Below are 18,039 nucleotides of genomic sequence, written 5' to 3'. Positions count from 1 at the left end.
GTGAGAGAGAGAGAGAGGGAGGGTGGGAGAGAGAGAGAGGAGGGAGGAGGAAGGGATAGAGGGAGAGAGGGAGGGAGAGAGGCGGGATTAAGAGGGAGAGTGAGGAAAGAAGGAACAGCGATGGGAAAAGAGGGAGGGGTAAACAGACATGGAGGAAAACTGGGAAATAAAAAATAAGGGGAGGAGTCAGGAATCTGTCTGGGGGGGCGGGGGGGGTTGTGTCAGCACAGTCAGTCTCTGTACGCCCTTTCTCTGCTCCCGCCCCCTCACCTCAGGCTAAATTTGAGCTGGTGACGTCGGAGGCCTCCTACATACGCAGCCTGGCCATCGCGGTGGACCACTTCATGCTGTCCCGGGACCTGAGCGAGTGTCTGGGGGCCCAGGAGAGGCAGTGGCTGTTCTCCAAGCTGCCCGACGTGAAGGACGTCAGCGAGAGGTACGACAGGGGCTGGCCCGTCAGCCCGGAGGCACGGCGGTTAGACTGAAAACAAGCTGAGGGACTTTTTTTAAATGGCTTCTGCGTGGCCTATTTCCTTCTGACACTGGATCTCAGTGCAGGGACACAGCCACTCCACATTCTGGGGTTGAATCCTGTTCGTCCCACTGCCCATTTGGGCCGGGTGCCCCGAGGCACTGAATAAATAGCAGTAGCATTGCCCTGGAAGTACGTAGGGTTTCAGTTGGCAGAGTTGTCCTTGTCTCCTCAATCCTTGTGTTCTGTTTACTTATTAGCATCCGTGAGACTGTTAGCCTGGGTCAAGTATGTGAGCTCAGTGGGTGGACTGCAGGGGGGGAGAAGAAACACCGAATTCTCAAACATGCTTTGGATGAGCACATACTTGTGTTGCTGCAAATACTGTTCACCTTAAATTGGGAGAAAGTAATAAGAAGTCAGAAACATCATAACTGACATTTTACAAATATTATTTACATTTCAGGCTGGCATGCGTGATTTTCTATTTGGAAGCAGTTTTTTAAAAAGATATTTTTTGGAGCTGTTTTTAAAAAACAGTTGTTTGTTTTTTCTGTCTAATTTTTGTGCATGTTTTCTATGCTATGATTTGCAATATTGAGATTAAGAGGGAGATTAGTGGTATGACGCATGGATTTCTCACCTGTGGGGATCTTGCGCACTTGCCTTTTAACAAGAAAGAGGAAATGACAGATTTCATGCCCTGAGGGAGGCATTAGTCGAAATGCGTCAGCGTTTCAATTATTACCCTGCACAATAAATAACACAAGAATCATTTGGGTGGTAGATCCTTTTTGTTTGGAGTTATGTGCCAATTTTTGTCTATTGCTGATATTTAGGCTAAGGATGCCTCAAGTTGTGCAGACATGCACCAACAGAATACTATGTTCTTTCTGTACCTGTTTCATTTTCTCTTTTGCTCTCCCTCATTCTCTCTCTCTCTCTCCCTCCCACCCCCCCTGTCTCCCTCTCTCCCTCCCTGTCTCCCTCTCTCTCTCCCCTCCTCCCTCCCTCCCTGCTTCCCTCTCTCCTTCCTTCTCCCACGCCCTCTCCTTGTCTCCCTCCCTCCCTCCCTCCCTCCGCACTGCAGGTTCCTGCAGGACCTGGAGCAGCGTTTGGAGGAAGACATACTGCGCTTTGACGTGTGTGACATCGTCCTGGCTCACTGCCCTGCCCTGCGCAGGGTCTACCTTCCCTACGTCACCAACCAGGCCTACCAGGAGCAGACCTACCAGCGCCTGCTGTGAGAACCTTTTGTTAACATGTAGGGCTGCTTTCACAGAGTGGACCGTGTGACTTTTTTAACCCCGGCTAAACGGTGCTTCACGGTACTGAGCTCTGTGCTGTCGTTGGTGTCATGGAAACTGCGGGAATCTAACTGGTACCCCCACCCCCCACCGCCCCCCACCCTGCAGACAGGAGAACCCCAGGTTTCCCGGAATTCTGGCTCGTCTGGAGGAAGACCCCATCTGCCAGCGTCTTCCTCTCACCTCCTTCCTCATCCTCCCATTCCAGAGGATAACCAGGCTAAAGATGCTGGTAGAGGTAGTGGCTTACACTGACAAAAACACTTCTGAGATCAGATTCAGCCAGGAAGAAACAGCTACAACAAACGATAACCCAACAGAGGCAGAGATCAGCACAGATTCTCAGATCTGAGATTCTGAGACTGCATTCTACAGTGATTATACTGGAAATCCCCTCACAAACACGTGCACACACTCACACACACACGCACACACTCACATACACACACACACACACACGCACACACACACATACACACACGCACGCATAAACGCTCGCACACATACACACACGCACGCACATACGTATGCACACACACATACACACACACACAAAAACAACAGTAGCCGTGAATGTATTCTCGATATATCATGACCTCTCATCCGTGTTGCTTAAATTAAATATAATTGATAATAATTTCCGAATTTCAGAATATCCTGAAGAGGACAACCCCTGGATCTCGAGATGAGGACACTGCCACCAAAGCTTTTAATGAGCTGAAAAAGGTATCAAGTTTAATATTCTCTTCCCTGACCAATCTTATATGTTGGAGTAAATTTATTTGACAAATTGTCCATGTCAAAGAAAATTTTCTTGAGTGTTCAGTAAGATTCTGTTTTTAAAGGTCTATTGGGAAAGGGTCATGTGTGAAGGCATTTTACCAGAATTTCTGAACGCTGAGCAGGCTAGCAAAAAACTTTACGAGCCATAGATGGACCAGCAGTAACTCATTTATTCCCCTGTGTTTTACAGATCATAAAGGAATGTAATTCCAGTGTTCAGTCAATGAAGAGAACTGAAGAACTCATTCACTTAAATAAGAAAATCCACTTTGAGGGAAAGGTAGTGTCAAAAGCTTTCAGATATTTCAGAAGGCACTGGTCAGCCGTTCTAGAAAAATTCACGACAATGCATGGTCTGTCTGTATACATCCAATCCTCCTTCGATCTCAGTTCACATCTCAGTTCATTAAACTCTAACTCAGTTTTGTGGTGTACGCAGAAATGCACATCCTTGATTTAGTTCTCGTATTAAAGAAGTGAACATAGCTACCAGCTGGCGCCTAACCATGTCTGCGTATGTCTGAGGAAATATCCAACATGCCTAAACGCTACTCACAAGACAACCAATGATTAGTGTGTGCCCAATGTGACAATTCTTTGCTTTAAGCCAGTTTCTTGCAGAACAGAGCGGTACATTATCAGGTCAAATAGAAAGTTTAACCCTTCGTGTCTTTTATGTATTCTATGTCTTCGTGTACTTTCTGTTTTCAGATCTTCCCGCTGATTTCTCAGTCTCGGTGGCTGGTGAAACACGGGGAGTTGCTGGAGGTGGACACGCAGACCATGAGTATATCCGGGTCAAAGTTGAAGTTGCCCACTCGGCCGGTCTACCTGCACCTGTTCAACGATCGCCTTCTGCTGTCCCGGAAGAAGGAGTGAGCGGCGACGACATACTTTTGTTTACATTTTACACTGTTTGCATTCCAGGAAACTGTCATTTTTGTCTCCCTGGTACATACATGTAAAATAATCAGAGTGTTAACTAGTTAGAACTTTCAGAAAAAAGCCCTATTTTTAGTGAAATTTAAGTATATTTTATTGAATCAAAGCATGACAACCCTCTCAATAATCCATTCTGCTGCTGTCTCAAGTACTGAAAATGTACTAACCATCTTTAAATGACACTGAATGACAAAGTATTTTCTTTAGCCAGAGAGGTGAAACTCTTTCACAAACACCCTTTGTGTTAGCTGTCGCTGTTCTTTGGAGAATTGAGCACAATGGTTGTACAACGGACGTTCCTGTCTTCCTCTGTTTGCAGCACGTGGAAGTTTGTGGTGTTTGTGCATGCCAGGATTGGGCAGCTGAAGGTGAAGGACCTGAGCCAGAAGCTGCAGGGCATCTCTGGCTTCATCTTCCACCTGCAGCTGTGCGACGGGCCACAGTTCAAGCACCAGATCCTGCTGAAGGCGCGCACGGAGTGAGTGAGCGAGCAAGCGAGCGAGAGAACGAGGGAGGGAGAGAGAGAGAGCAAGAGTGTCTCAGAGAGAGAGGCCACACAGTGAGAGAGGGGCCACACAGTGTCTCAGAGAGAGGGGCCACACAGTGAGAGAGGGGCCACACAGTGTCTCAGAAGAGAGCCACACGTGAGAGAGGGCCACACAGTGTCTCAGAGAGAGGGGCCACACAGTGAGAGAGGGACCACACAGTGTCTCAGAGAGAGTGGCCACACAGTGTCTCAGAGAGAGGGGCCACACAGTGTCTCAGAGAGAGAGGCCACACAGTGAGAGAGGGGCCACACAGTGTCTCAGAGAGAGGGGCCACACAGTGAGAGAGGGGCCACACAGTGTCTCAGAGAGAGGGGCCACACAGTGTCTCAGAGAGAGGGGCCACACAGTGAGAGAGGGGCCACACAGTGTCTCAGAGAGAGGGGCCACACAGTGAGAGAGGGGCCACACAGTGTCTCAGAGAGAGGGGCCACACAGTGAGAGAGGGGCCACACAGTGTCTCAGAGAGAGGGGCCACACAGTGTCTCAGAGAGAGGGAGAGGGGCCACACAGTGTCTCAGAGAGAGGGCACACGTGAGAGAGGGGCCCACAGTGTCTCGAGAGAGGGGCCACACAGTGAGAGAGGTGCCACACAGTGTCTCAGAGAGAGGGGCCACACAGTGTCTCAGAGAAAGGGGCCACACAGTGAGAGAGGGGCCACACAGTGTCTCAGAGAGAGGGGCCACACAGTGTCTCAGAGAGAGGGGCCACACAGTGAGAGAGGGGCCACACAGTGTCTCAGAGAGAGGGGCCACACGGTGCCTTTTTCCCCCTCAGTGGGCATTTTACGTCAGGTCCCATCTCCTGGAGGTCCGCCCGTTTCTGGCCCTTGGTGAGAGCTGCTGATTTGAATTATACTGGGAACGGGAGCACCTTCCCCCCCCCGTTTGCTCGCCGCTAAGTTTCCCCTGGTTTGAAGGCATCGTGAAAAAAATTAATCGAGTTCACACCACAGCTTTACAACGAAAGATGTGTCACTTCATTATTGAAACTCCGTGTGAAGGATGGCGCTTATATTCATTGATGTTACTTTTTTTTTTTTTTTTTGGTTTTTGAGGTGTGTTCTATATTGGAAATATGCACACGAGGGCACCGTGGATTTCGTTAGCAGGGGGATAGGAAAGGACCCAAGGTGACAATTCTCTGTAGGGACCGGCTGGTGGTGCTTCTGTGTGCGTTTACTCTCGAGTCTGCTTTATGTACAGGAGTGAGAAGCAGCGCTGGATCTCGGCCATGTTTCCCCCGGATCTGGAGTCCAGTGGAGAGCAGACGAGGGAGAACGACGGTGAGTGTGTTACTGAGAGACGGAGGGACGGTTTATATGTTTATACCTTCACATTTGAACAGGATTTCTGCGGTTTTTTGGCTCCATCCCATCCAATGCGGCTTTGGCTGTACGGTGGAGAGATGACAGCTTAATTCGGCTGTACGGTGGAGGGATCACAGCAGCATCACCATCAGTAAATGTGATGAAGACCTCCTCACATTCTCCAGTTCAGCCTGCAACTGTGTGCTTATTTTTTTAACAAAAATGTCATGAACAAACAGCGGTTGGTCCCTTACTTTTGTTCCTCGTGCAGATCTCTCCCAGGTGCAGTGCATCAAGAGCTACCAGGCCGTGGAACACGACGAGCTGACTTTGGAGAAGGCCGACATTCTTCAGGCGAAGACCATCACAAGCGACGGTGAGCCTCTCAGTCCGCTGTCCACTTCCTCTTTTTCTCCTGGGCGGGCATATCTGTAGTTCATCTCTGTAGGCCATTGGAACAGTTCTTTTACTGAAGTGGACTGTCCACCCCCAGAAGCTCTGTTTCAGAAAGGGCTTTATCAGACAGGGCTGTAGTACTTGTGTGTGTCCACGTATTGCTGCACTTTCAAAGTGAGCTGTGCTTTTTATGTTCCTGCCTATATTTTGAAACACTGGTAGCCAACCCAACCCAGGTTTTCATTTGACCCCTAATTTGGCACATGTGACTTTACTAATTAGCTGCTCAACGAGATCTTGAGCTGTTGGGTGAGGAGGGCTTTGTAAGGCCTGGAGTGAAGACCTACAGGGTGGTAGATCTCCAGGAACAGGGTTGGTCACCACTGTTTACCAAAGCATTGTGTACATTTTCTGTTTCTGTGTTTACTTACATGCCTATTACTGTGGAACTTTGTGACAAATTGTCAAATCTCTGAAGGAAGATCGAGGGACACGTGGAGCTTGTTCAGTCTTTGAATCGAGTTCCGGCGTTTTCCCGCAGAAAGAGATTTCATTTCACACCGTAACGCTTGGCTCCTCCCCTTCCCTTCAGGCTGGGTGGAGGGGATCCGGCTATTTGACGGGGAGAGGGGCTGGTTCCCCAAATCCTACGTGGAGGAGATCACGAGTCGCACCGCTCGGCTACGAAACCTCCGGGAGAACGACCGCATCAAGTGCGCCACCCAGAAGCTGGAGGAGGAGCTCCTGTAGGGGGCGCCACCCCAAACACACACGGACACTATCGCCGCCCTGCGGGCTGAACAGTATGACTGCAGTGTGACTCCTGTAGGGGGCGCCTCCCCAAACACACACGGACACTATCGCCGCCCTGCGGGCTGAACAGTATGACTGCAGTGTGACTCCTGTAAGGGGCGCCACCCCAAACACACACGGACACTATCGCCGCCCTGCGGGCTGAACAGTATGACTGCAGTGTGACTCTTCCGCAACCCCCCCGCCACCCCCCCCCCCCCTTTTTCACCAAACCTCAGTCCTAAGCTTGTTGCATGACTGCCCCCTGCAGTCGGGTTCCTGTATACAGTAGGTGTTGGGTCCGCATGGGTTGAGTTGGAAGGCGCACAGTTGCATCCTGACTGTCCCTCGGACTACAGTCCCCACGTTAAGCGTTTAATCCCGTTACAGATTTCAGCACTTTCATCTTTCCCCGGTTCCCTGCCCCCTACCCAAACCATCAACTTTAGGCACGGCATTTTGAGAGGATTGTGTTGGAGAACAACTCAGAAGGTGCTAGAAACTTTTTTTTCCCTCCTCTCACAAATTTGTTAAAAAAAACTATTTTTAATTTAAGATCATTTTTACTGCTGCATTCGTGCATTCATTTGAGTATAGTTGTTCATCTTGTATATAGGCCATAATGTAAATTGGCATGGAAGTACTGTTTTTTTTTAAGTTAAAGTATGATACAGAGCAAAATTCCCAGGTTCTGATAAAAATGTCCCGTTTTGTTCAGGAAATACTGTATATTTAAGATGAAATTATGCCACGGCTAGAAGCACACCCATTAATTATTCAAAGAGCACATGAGACAAAGTTATGGCGTTGGCAATGTAAATATGGTAGTATGTTTTATTCAGAGGCAACTGCAAGTGCTCTTTTGAGTTAACATAAGCTAGTAGATGTTTCTTCCCAGCTCAAAATAAATGCTAATAATTCAGATAATTTACTGTGTGGATTGTTTTTTTAAAAAAATGAACCACAAAACTTTCAGATGTTATTACTTGTTCCCACATCATTAGATTTTATCCCTAAAAATCACTTGGTTGTTTATAGATTTGTTACACAATCCATTTGCCCATGTTAAAAATGCAGTGAGCTAAAATTCTATGGTTCTAATTTGAAAGGAAAGCAATATTTTTGTACCATTCGTTTCCTGCTTTAAATGTCAGCTGCAAATAGCATGGCAGAAGGTACACAAACAGGGCATGACACAGCCATGTGGACCAGCTGCTCGGTGCAGGGAGCGAATGCTTCACTTACTCACTTACTGTTCGCATGGTTTTTTTTTGTCCTGAGATAACGTGGGAAATGAAAGTGACATTTACTGACAAATCTACATGCTTAATTTTTCATAAAGCAAAAAGAAGAAAGAAAGAAAAGCAAAGCTTTCAACCACCAAAACAGGAAACCACATGGTGGTTTTATTAGCAACCCCCCGTTACTGCAGAGCCTCCTGGGTTTTCTTTGCAGCGTCAGTCAGTATCTACCGTAAGAGCTCAGGAGGTAAGACTGATTGTCTGGTAGTCGGAGGGTTGCCGGTTCAAACCCCGCCCTGGGCATGTCGAAGTGTCCTTGAGCAAGACACCTAACCTGTAACTGCTCTGGCGATTGAGAGGGATCAATTGTAAAGCGCTTTGGATAAAAGCGCTATATAAATGCAGTCCATTTACCTGTCAATCATCAACTTGATCTTCAATGCCAATGTTAGGGTAATTTTTTCAACGTTACTGTTAGGGTAATTTTTTTTTTTTATCACATCAGCATTATTTTATAAATGTACATTTGAGAAAGTATAATTCAATGGATCGCTACTTCAAAGTTATGACTAATTTCACCGTTTAGCGTAGGCTGGTTCCCTCACACTAGATACCTTGCTGGTGTTCTGTTGGAAATGCTTATTGATCTTCTCCACATCATAATTCAATTACTCCAATTATATGTATATAAAGATGTCAGGTTATACATTTTAAGTTATAATCGAACTACTGATCCTTTTCCAGCAAGTAGCAGGCGCTTGAGAATTTTGTTTCAGAACGTCTTGCCTTCTCGTACGTGTGACTTTGCACAGACGATTCAACGTCTGCTGAGATGTTCAGTTAAGGTAGCGGCTGTTTGATCAGGCTTCCTCCTGGTGGAAACCTGTCATTGCGTGGTTGCAGACCTAGCAGTCTTGGTGCGAAACCTGTAATTTCCAAACCAGCACAGCCGCATATGTTCCCCCGACGCTCTTTGCAGGCAGACCCGGGCCTTGAGGATCTCGTTTCCCCCCCCTCCGGACGCTGCCTCCGTTCGCGCTCATCTCGTTTATGAGAAATTCTGCTGACTGAGTCCGTTTTCAGGTTTTAACCGGAGAGGTTTTCCCTGAAAGTCTTCGCCAAAAGCTGGCGTCACTGTCGTGACCTTACTGCTGTCCTCTCTCTTTCACTGTTCCTCATCTAACTTTTGATGTTGTTGTTATTGTAAGGGCAATAACAACAAGATCGGAGCAATTTTATTTACAGTACAAATGTAAAGCAGTGTGTTTTCCCCTTTTGACGTAACATTTCAAATTTAAAATGCAGGAAGGCATCTCATGAACAACACCGAACGTGATCTATATGACCAACGCGGCTTATCCTTTGTCAGAAAAACGAGCAAATCTGAAAACTCGAATCATCAAACACCGCAGCTTTGTTAGAACTAACGATTAACTGGCCACACAACTCGCAAACGTCGTCCACGTTACCAACCTTGAACACATTGGAAGTATATGAGCTGTGCTTCATTAGGATCTTATGGTGGTTATGGATTTAAGTATGTTTTAACATGTAGACTAGTCATTGCAGAAGACACTGTGTTTGACATATGCAGTACGTTTCACAATCAAGTAGCGCATGTACACTAATCTGGCAGTGATGATATGTCTATCTACAGATTTTTTAAAATCACTTTAAAAAAAGACCTATCTGGTCAAAATGTTGTCTTAGTGATGCAGTATTTGTGAGAATGTGTAGTGGACAGAGGCTGCTATGTCCAAGTTACTGAAGGAAACTGAGATGGCAGACATATCGTACTGCAACGTATGAAGAATCGAACTGGGCAGCAATGTGCAGAGACAAGTGGCTTTCCACTAACAGCCTGATCAGCAGCAGGTGCAATTCAGGCAAGTTTTAAATTAGCAGTGAAGTGAATATTGTTTGATTTAATCTTGTTTGATTTTTTGTATTCTATAAAGAAAATTGTCCTCACTTGTACCCTTAACAGTGTTTTTGTCTTTGTTTTATGTATGCCTGGTCAAAAAAAGAAGCAAGTTGATTTATTTTCCATCAGACAAGTAAGTAATTAAATTTATTTCCTCAAATAACTTGGCTTTGTGAAAATTTGGTCTGGAAGATATAATATATATATATATATATATATATATATATATATATATTTTTTTTTTTTTAATTTTGCACACCTCAGAAACTACTGCTGTCACATGGTGGTTTGCAGTTGTTCCATTCAGTTCAAATCAGTAATATTTTGGCATTTGGCCAATAAACTTTGCATTTTGGCGATGCCATGGTTATACTGTGATGCCAAGAACAGTCAAGTGAAAACAATACTGATACAGTGAATGCCGGGATGGTTTAGTATGCACGCTGTACAGGTATACGCTTTTGCTGGAGGTGTGGGTATGTGTTACCGGAACAATGGTTCGAATTTCCATCTAAAGAGTTTCTGACAGATAGCATCAGTCTCAATGCAATTTCTGGAAACATCCTCCGAACCTATGGTAGATGAGGAAGGAAGTGACACCTACACAACTGAAATAGGCTTTGCTCCATGGTTTTTTTTTTTTTTTTTTTTTTTTTTGCCTGTATGTTCTGCAGAGGTGTTACCATGGCAACTCCTCTCTTTGCGGGGATTTTTCTCTTATTCTCAATGGATTTTTGTCTCTTAACCCAGAGAAAACCTGTCACCTTTTTTTTTGCGCCCTTAGAACACAGGAGAGCAGATAACAGTGTCTCCATTGGGGTAGGACAGCAGCAGACCACCCTTGCCAAACCAAGGACTCAGGTGCCCCTGGTTGCGTGGGAGGCAGTGCACCTCTCAATGATCCCCCCCCCTCGCCAAAACCACCCCCCCCCCTTTCCCCCAGCTCCAGAGTCTGGCAACAGAGCTTAGCTTGGCTCCAAACACCGTTTGTGTTACACCAGACTACTGAGCTGTCAGTGTCTCACAACCGTCGCCTTCATTTTCTGTCTCCTGCACAGCTTTCATAAATAGAATGATGTGTCATACCTTTTGCCGATTGAATAATTGTGAGAAGGCCTATTTGTGCTCGGTTCTGCTGGAGGGAATTGAGAATAGGTGGCTATATAAAGAAAGACTTTTGAGTAAGACACACTTTTTGTGGGGGAAGGGGGATTTACTTTCTCACAGCAGTTGTTTCGGTTTTTAGTCCAGTTTCTTCTTGCGTTTCCCCCTTTTTAGTTTCATAGAGTATTTGAAGATCAGTGTCTAATATTTTCCACCATTTGTTAATGTCATTTAGTGCCAGCCCAAATACAGAACTATATAGAACTTTAAATTACTGAAGTGTCTGCCATCATATAATTAATACACTTTTTATGGGCAGTGAAGTATTGATAGAATCAGTTTTTATCCAACACATTTGCCCTGTCTCACTCACAGTAATATCAGTCTTGCAACTGCAATTTCTTTGTAATTCAAAATAGGAAAAATGTGGAGGTAACCTGGGAGTTCCCCCAGACTCAAACCAAAAATATGAATGTCTGCAAAGAGAGTAAATAACTGCTGTACAGGATGTTTCAGAAAAATCTAGTATAGATTGTAATTTGTCATTCATCAGTATTGAAAGAGGACTTTCATGACTGAATCAAAGAGAAAATTTAAAAAAAAATTCAATTCATGAAAGCCTGTATATATTTGAAATATATATATTTTAAAAATTCCACAATTTCAAAGTGCTTTATTGGCATGACATGCACAGTGTTGCCAAAGCAAGAGTTATAAAGAGCAACAGTAATAACAATAATAGATACATGAACAAACAAAAAATAAAAATAAATAACAACAACAGCAACAACAACAACAATAATAATAATAATGATAATAATAATCAACTCTACAACCGGCAAACTAATGTACACATTATATATGTCATTTCTCTCTCTCTCTCTCTCTCTCTCTCTCTCTCTCTCTCTCTCTCTCTCTCTCTCTCAAATGAAATGCAGATATGTTGGTGATCCTTGATGTAATACAACTATGATATAAAAGCACAGGAGTTTTATTGTTGTACTAGCAAGTGAAAATATGCGCTTGCTGGTTATCCTGAGAAGCAAGATTTAATGCCTTAACTTCCTGCTGCCCGTGTAATGGAAACAGGTCAGAGCAAACGGAAGCGTTCCACGCTGTGTCTTCAAAAGTGAGGGCGAGGCTATAAACGTGCCACACAACTGCCTATGTCATTAGCATGAGCTCTGAAATGCTCAGAGGCGCTGTGTTAAGCAGTGCGATAGTCTGAGACCCTGACACAACCGCTTGGTTTTGAGGACTGAACGAAAAAAGGGAAGAAAGAAAAAAAATACGGCTTTTTGTAAATGGTGTCTCCTTTGTTCACAACGACCGTATAAATTTCAGGTCTGTGCTAAAAAGAGGAGAGATACCGTACAGCTGAATGCACAAGTATGGACGCAAGTATAAGACTCCTGTGCTGCCTAACATGGTTCTGCATTTGCCTGAAGTTTTTGTCAGGAGCGCCAAACTTGTGTCCGCCAGGTAAAGTATGAGGGCTTTCTCAGTCTTTAAGAGCAGTGCCCTGCTTACTTACAATCCTGCTGGAACAAGCATTGTACACCAACATCTTATATTGTGAGTTTGTTTTTCTGTTAAGATTGTTAAGATTTTGTTATTAGCAAGGGTGATGGTGGTGACAATGATCATAATGATAATGACAATGAAAATTTTTTAAAACTTTTTTAGGTCATGAGAAAAAATACGGGACTGGCAACTGTGTACCCTGCCCAGACTACGCGTTCCAGTCAACACCCAACAACGGAATTTCTTGTAAAAACTGTCGAACCTGTGAAGAAGGTATGGGATGAATGAATGTTTCAGGTTTTTTGCTCGTATTTTTCCTGGGTTGTGTAATAACCTATCCTCAGATGTCTCTTTCTTGTTCTCTCTCTTTCTGCTGGTCCACCTAGCTTTCTCTTTGCCTTCCCATAGCTTTTTACCATATACATGGAAATGTCAGAACAGTATAAATGAGCGTACAAATTCAAGGATATGTAATGAGGGTATACAATACTGCCGAGCTGATGGGGGTTCTCGCTGTGTGTCAAACCACAGGAACTCCGATGGGCTACACATTCTGGTTTCGTGCATACCACCTTCTCTGTGAGCGTCGACACGTCTATCTATTTATAAATGAAAACCTCATTTTCATTTTTTTTTTTCCTCCAGCGCGGGGAAGTGAGTTTATTTCGAAGTGCACGAGCACGGCGGACGCAGAGTGTCGATGCCGCGAGGGATTTGTCGCCAGAGAGAAAGACCAGAGCTCCTGCAAGTGTGACAGGGGTTCTGAGCTGGATGAGACAGGTAAAAAACTAGAACAAATGGTGGCTGTTCTGGACAGCCTACATGTTTTGTACATTTTTCTGTACATTTTTAGCCTTATACACTATTGCCAGCTTCAGCCTATTGTCTGCTGTTTTGTTTAAAAACACATTTCTACATTTTTCTGCCATGTTTTTTCCCCCTCTGTCACTGCAACAAGCACCTGACCTTATAGCTTTTATATGGGTGTAAATAAAATTTATCGCGGTGAAAACTAAAGCAGGGGTCAAAACATTCATCATGTTGTGGTGCATTTTAAAATTAATTTTTGGGTATTTGGGAGATGCTAATGTGGTGTGCAGACTCCATTTTCTTCGCCAACACTGTTTATTCTCTCTTGCACCTGCACCACTGGTGTGGTTGTGTGTGTGGTACTATTTTTTGTTTTTGTTAGTTGTGAGTCACAGAAGACTGGGTAGTAAACTGTTCTATTTTAGCTGTAAAAGTGTTGAAATTAAGATCAAAGCTCTAGTTCCAGTAACTTAAGTGTTTTTGGATGGCTGGCTTTTGGGAAAGTAATTTGAAAGACATTGAGACTGTAGTTTAGCTGTTGTGTATTGTCTCTAAGTTACTTGAAGAGATTTTCATTTCTTTGATATTGAAGGAAATCTTTTCATTTTTCTGTTTCAGGAAAGAAATGTGTAAGATGTCAACAAGGAAAATTCAACAATATTGCTGGCAAAAAGTGCGAAGACTGGACCAAGTACGGAAAGATTTATTTCATCTGAAGATGTTTTGTCTTTTCTAGCATTTATCCAATCAACAATAATTTCCGAGATAATCAAAGAGAAAAGTAAAATTCAATCAGGGCAGCTTACCTTTTGAAACGTTTGACTATTTAGCCTCATCGTAAGTGGGAAAACAGAGAGTGAATGCTTTATGACTATAGTCCTGTTTCTTTTCATCAAGTCAGTCATTCAGAGTCTTGATTGAACCTGGACTTTTTCCTCTTCCTCAAGGGAATTTTTCTTCCGCGGGACAGTGGATGGCGGATGTTTGAATGTTGCTCACGTGTTGTCTCCCTTGCCCAGTTGCGGGACCCGGGGAGTGAGGAAACCGGGCTCTCACACTTCGGATGTGGAGTGTCACGACGACCCGGGGAACAACCGGACATCCAACCCCCAGGATCCTTCTTCTGTCTCGGGCCTCGACAACAAGAAGCACGTCACCTTGTCTGCAGCCGTGGCCATGACGTCTCCCCAAACCACCGCCTCCGCCTCCCCTTCCGTCACTCCACCCACCACCGCCTCTGCCTCCGCATCTGTTTCTCTGAGTGCAGACACACCTCCAGTCTCGAAGCCTGGAGGTATTTCTCATCGCATCCCGTAGGCAGTCACCATGAGGGCAAAATAAGAATAATATAATGGCTGGATATGCATATGCTAAAATACGTTTTTTATGTTGGCAATGTAGTATAATGGGTAAGGAGTTGGTCTTGTAACCTACAGCTCAGTGGTTTGATTCCCAGGTAGAACACTGCCGTTGTACTCTTGGGCAAGGTACTTAATCTGTATTGCTTCAGTATATATCCAGCTGTATAAGAAAATGTAAATGATATGTGAAAGTTGTGTAAGTCGCTCTGGATAAGAGCATCTGCTAAATGCCTGTAATGTACTTTGTTCATATTGCACAAGTTTTGTTTTTCAGTTATTGTATTTACAATAAATTCCTTTCAACAGCTTTTGGCTTGAGTTGTTTATTGCCTAGTGCAGTGGATGTGTGAAGCTGCACTGTAAACCTGAGATTGCTGAATGCTTCTGCCTTCTGCAGGTTTCCCTGGTTACGCCATTGCTGTGCCACCAATTCTCCTTCTCATCCTTCTGTCTCCTGTCATCTGCAAGCACCTAATCGTTCCTTTCACCCAGAACTACAAGAAGAAGGCAGGTACATATTGGCTCGGTGTCTGGTATTTTGCTGCATTGTGTGTGTGATGCATAAGCCAAAAGGCACTGTGCACATGTGACATGTGCGTAGCCGCAGCTGATCCACAGCTGTTGTGGTGCCTCATGCTCGATTGTGTGCCGCCTGGTCAGGTGTGCGTCTTGAGCATTTCATTTCCTTGTCCTCCCTTCTCTTCTCTTCCCTCTTCAGACACTCCCTGTCGCAGACCCGTGGAAGAGAGCGGAGACAGCAGCTGCTCCTCGCTAGTCAAGTCATGCCAGGGTCAGCCGTGACATCGTACACGTGTCCTGCTACCCATTGGGAACACTCAGCATTTCAGTGAGTGTTTCCTGGCCTCCTTGTGGGTGGCTGTCTTCCCCACAATTCATTAATGGGTATAGCAGGAACGCCTCAGTGCTTAAGGCTATTCTGTGTTAAATACGAACCCCAATAAAGACCCCCATCATGGGTATGGCAATCGTGTAGAAAAAAAGAAGCTTTTAGGGGGTCTCCACTACTTCACCCATATTTTAATTACAGCAGACCTTCAAGCTGTCTACAGTCTTTGACTGAAATATTTAATGCAACTGTGATATTGGTAATCGGCTGTTTTTGCTTGATTTACTCTTTTTGTTTTTGTTTTTGTAGTCTTTCTTCTGTGAGTAAGGCTCGACAAGGATTCTGCATGTTGTAGAAGTATTAATGTTGTAGTGTTTTACCATTAAGTGGTAACTTCCTCAGGGCCAAGCAGAGACCTTTAGAGGGGCAGGCGCTCAAAACGGGCATAACAAACAAAAAACGCCTTGACAAAAGGGCACTTTGGACAGCAAGGGGCAAAGGGGCAGGTGCTTGAGCACCCTCCGCCCCACCCCCCCCTGCACGTGCCTGAACTGCCGGTCATGCCAACCACCACTCAAAATAAGTATTTTCTGGTTCTTGTGTACATTTTTGCAAATGCAAATTGTGATTGTGATTGTGCAGATTATTGTGATCACCCACAATATGTAATCACACAGGTTTTGCGGTGCAAAATACAACTTTTTATCAGAATTTTCATCATATGAAACAAGTTGTGTAGGAATATATTGCATTTTGGATGCATGTACTGTTATTATGTTCATTTGCTGACTAGAAAAGCCTCACTTTTTGGGCTTATAACCCACAGTAGATACGCTGATGTGAAATAAGTCTGTCTAACTTGGTCCAGGCGATGTCACTTGCCAATAAAAAAGTTGTCAGTTACAACACTTCTCCATAGTGTTGTATAGATGGGGCTCCAAAAGAAGGCAGTGATTCAAATGAAATTCATCTAAGTCTGTGTAGATCCAAAGTTTTAACATTTAATCAAAATAAATAAATAGTTTTCTAGCAAGGCAATTAGGAAGGAAAATGTACTGAAATGTACAGAAACACTCTTCTGTCTGACATCAGCTCCAAATCCTTCCGTAAACTGCAAATGGTCCAAAACTCTGCTGCACGTCTCCTCACCAATACCAAGTCCTGGAATCACATCACCCCCATTCTCCGTGGCCTTCACTGGCTTCCAATAAAACAACGGATCAACAACAAAATCCTCCTGTTAACTTTCAAAAGCCTGGGTCCTGGGGACCCACTGCCCTGCATGTGCTGTCATGTTGTTGTCAAAGAAGATTGCAATGACCATAGCAATGAACCTTTGAAAGTAATTTTACTCTAAAATATGTTTATGTTTACTATGCACTGTTGGCAGTAGTAGCAGTCTGGGCTAAGGTCAATACTGAGAGACAAAGGGAAGTACAATGAGAACAGGGATGAGCTCAGTGGATAAAACTTATTGGAACTAATTAGATTGCAGGTTTTTTCCAGAGCCAACCTCAAACTCACTTTGCTTTCCAAAGGCAAAAAAAAGGCTCTAACGACAGGGCACCTGGGGTTGAGACTTGAAACAATGGGCGCGTCGGGTTTGGAAATGCTCCCTCCCAGAGGATGTTTTAGTTTTCTTTTGATTAGGAAATGACGTACACTTTACACCTTGAGTTCAGTGAATTACTTTCATGTTTAGAGTTTTCTTTAGCGAAGGGCCTATACCTGCCGCTGTGACTGACGCAACTCTCGTCTAAATGGTCGGTTTAATAAAATATGGGGGAAGTACATAACTCAATGCACAATGCAGCTTCATGAACAAGGCTGGGGGTGTGAGGGGTGTGGGGGTGTGGGAGGGGAGGGGGGGGGGGAGTGTGCCACAGCACACTGGCAAGGTTCCTGCTGACCATCTGAGACGAGAAATGCTGCTGCGTGGGGATATGGATCTGCCCTACAAAGCCTGCAGTAACTACGCAAAAAGTAAAGCTGAGAAACATGGCTTTAACGTGTTTGAAGTGGCCAGCCCCAATGGGTTATTGGTATGTAAGTGATATTGCACTAATTGTATATGAATTCATGAGGTGATTTTTATGCCCAAATACCATGACGGCTGGCCGGTTAAAACACTTTAAAGCCATTTTTCTCAGTTTCACCCTTTGCGTAGTTGCTGCAGTTAGGCTTTGTAGGGCAGTACGGTGTGTGGGTCCTGGGTGGGGTCAAACTGAGGGCTTCAACAGACTGACCTGTCTCTGTGATCCCCCATGATCCTGATCCCTGTCTGCTCTGGTTATAATTTGTACCAGTGGTACCTGCTAAAAATGTTACATGTTCACATTGGTAATTATTTGTGCCTACAAAAGGTTGTATACTTTTTTTTGTATGACAAATAAAAGTTGTTTGTATTTTTGCAAATGTCTTGGATTAGAATTGAATCTTTGTGTCCTGTTGAACGAAATTGAACTCTTATTTTTGGATGAGCAAATCTGAGGATAATATGTTAATGTTGCTGAAAGAGCATAAGAATACATAATGATGAGAATGGGCCATTCAGTTTACATATATTTGCTATTTACTTACAGACCAAATAGTACATGGTCCGGTTTGGTGTTTACAATTGTGGTCTTGAACACCTAAAAAGCTTCTCTTTGACTTTGAGAACTTTTTGTGAAAACTACCTCC

At 44.4% G+C, this 18,039-nt stretch overlaps 2 protein-coding genes across 3 annotated transcripts in view; both read left to right on the top strand.

The window, feature by feature from the left end:
• The window catches only part of LOC135237735 (rho guanine nucleotide exchange factor 19-like), a 28,437-nt gene extending 20,964 nt beyond the window's left edge, over nucleotides 1-7,473 (top strand). For both annotated transcript variants that reach the window (XM_064305127.1, XM_064305128.1), the window contains exons 7-16: nucleotides 276-436; nucleotides 1,563-1,715; nucleotides 1,888-2,017; nucleotides 2,431-2,505; nucleotides 2,753-2,842; nucleotides 3,274-3,437; nucleotides 3,824-3,982; nucleotides 5,255-5,334; nucleotides 5,630-5,734; nucleotides 6,347-7,473. In XM_064305127.1, the coding sequence (XP_064161197.1) occupies nucleotides 276-436; nucleotides 1,563-1,715; nucleotides 1,888-2,017; nucleotides 2,431-2,505; nucleotides 2,753-2,842; nucleotides 3,274-3,437; nucleotides 3,824-3,982; nucleotides 5,255-5,334; nucleotides 5,630-5,734; nucleotides 6,347-6,504 (1,275 nt within the window). In that variant the 3' untranslated portion in view covers nucleotides 6,505-7,473. The remainder of the gene's footprint in view (nucleotides 1-275; nucleotides 437-1,562; nucleotides 1,716-1,887; nucleotides 2,018-2,430; nucleotides 2,506-2,752; nucleotides 2,843-3,273; nucleotides 3,438-3,823; nucleotides 3,983-5,254; nucleotides 5,335-5,629; nucleotides 5,735-6,346) is intronic.
• Nucleotides 7,474-11,687: 4,214 nt separating this feature from the next.
• Nucleotides 11,688-17,772, top strand: si:ch73-361p23.3 (tumor necrosis factor receptor superfamily member 4). The gene is made up of 6 exons (XM_064305724.1): nucleotides 11,688-12,297; nucleotides 12,502-12,612; nucleotides 12,985-13,119; nucleotides 13,768-13,840; nucleotides 14,169-15,021; nucleotides 15,229-17,772. The coding sequence occupies exons 1-5, from the start codon at nucleotides 12,207-12,209 to the stop codon at nucleotides 14,464-14,466; spliced, it is 708 nt and encodes a 235-aa protein (XP_064161794.1). The 5' UTR covers nucleotides 11,688-12,206; the 3' UTR covers nucleotides 14,467-15,021; nucleotides 15,229-17,772.
• Nucleotides 17,773-18,039: the final 267 nt, after the last annotated feature.

The sequence above is a fragment of the Anguilla rostrata genome, chromosome 13 (assembly GCF_018555375.3).
Source record: "Anguilla rostrata isolate EN2019 chromosome 13, ASM1855537v3, whole genome shotgun sequence".
NCBI classification, from domain to species: Eukaryota; Metazoa; Chordata; class Actinopteri; order Anguilliformes; family Anguillidae; genus Anguilla; species Anguilla rostrata.
This window is presented reverse-complemented; position numbering and strand designations above follow the sequence as displayed.

Excerpts from the sequence above, each read along its gene's own strand:
- si:ch73-361p23.3 (XM_064305724.1), top strand. The coding sequence starts at position 12,207 with ATGGACGCAAGTATAAGACTCCTGTGCTGCCTAACATGGTTCTGCATT. Across the intron at positions 12,298-12,501 it reads GCCAAACTTGTGTCCGCCAG|GTCATGAGAAAAAATACGGG; the intron begins GTAAAGTATGAG and ends AAACTTTTTTAG. Across the intron at positions 13,841-14,168 it reads AAGTGCGAAGACTGGACCAA|TTGCGGGACCCGGGGAGTGA; the intron begins GTACGGAAAGAT and ends TCCCTTGCCCAG.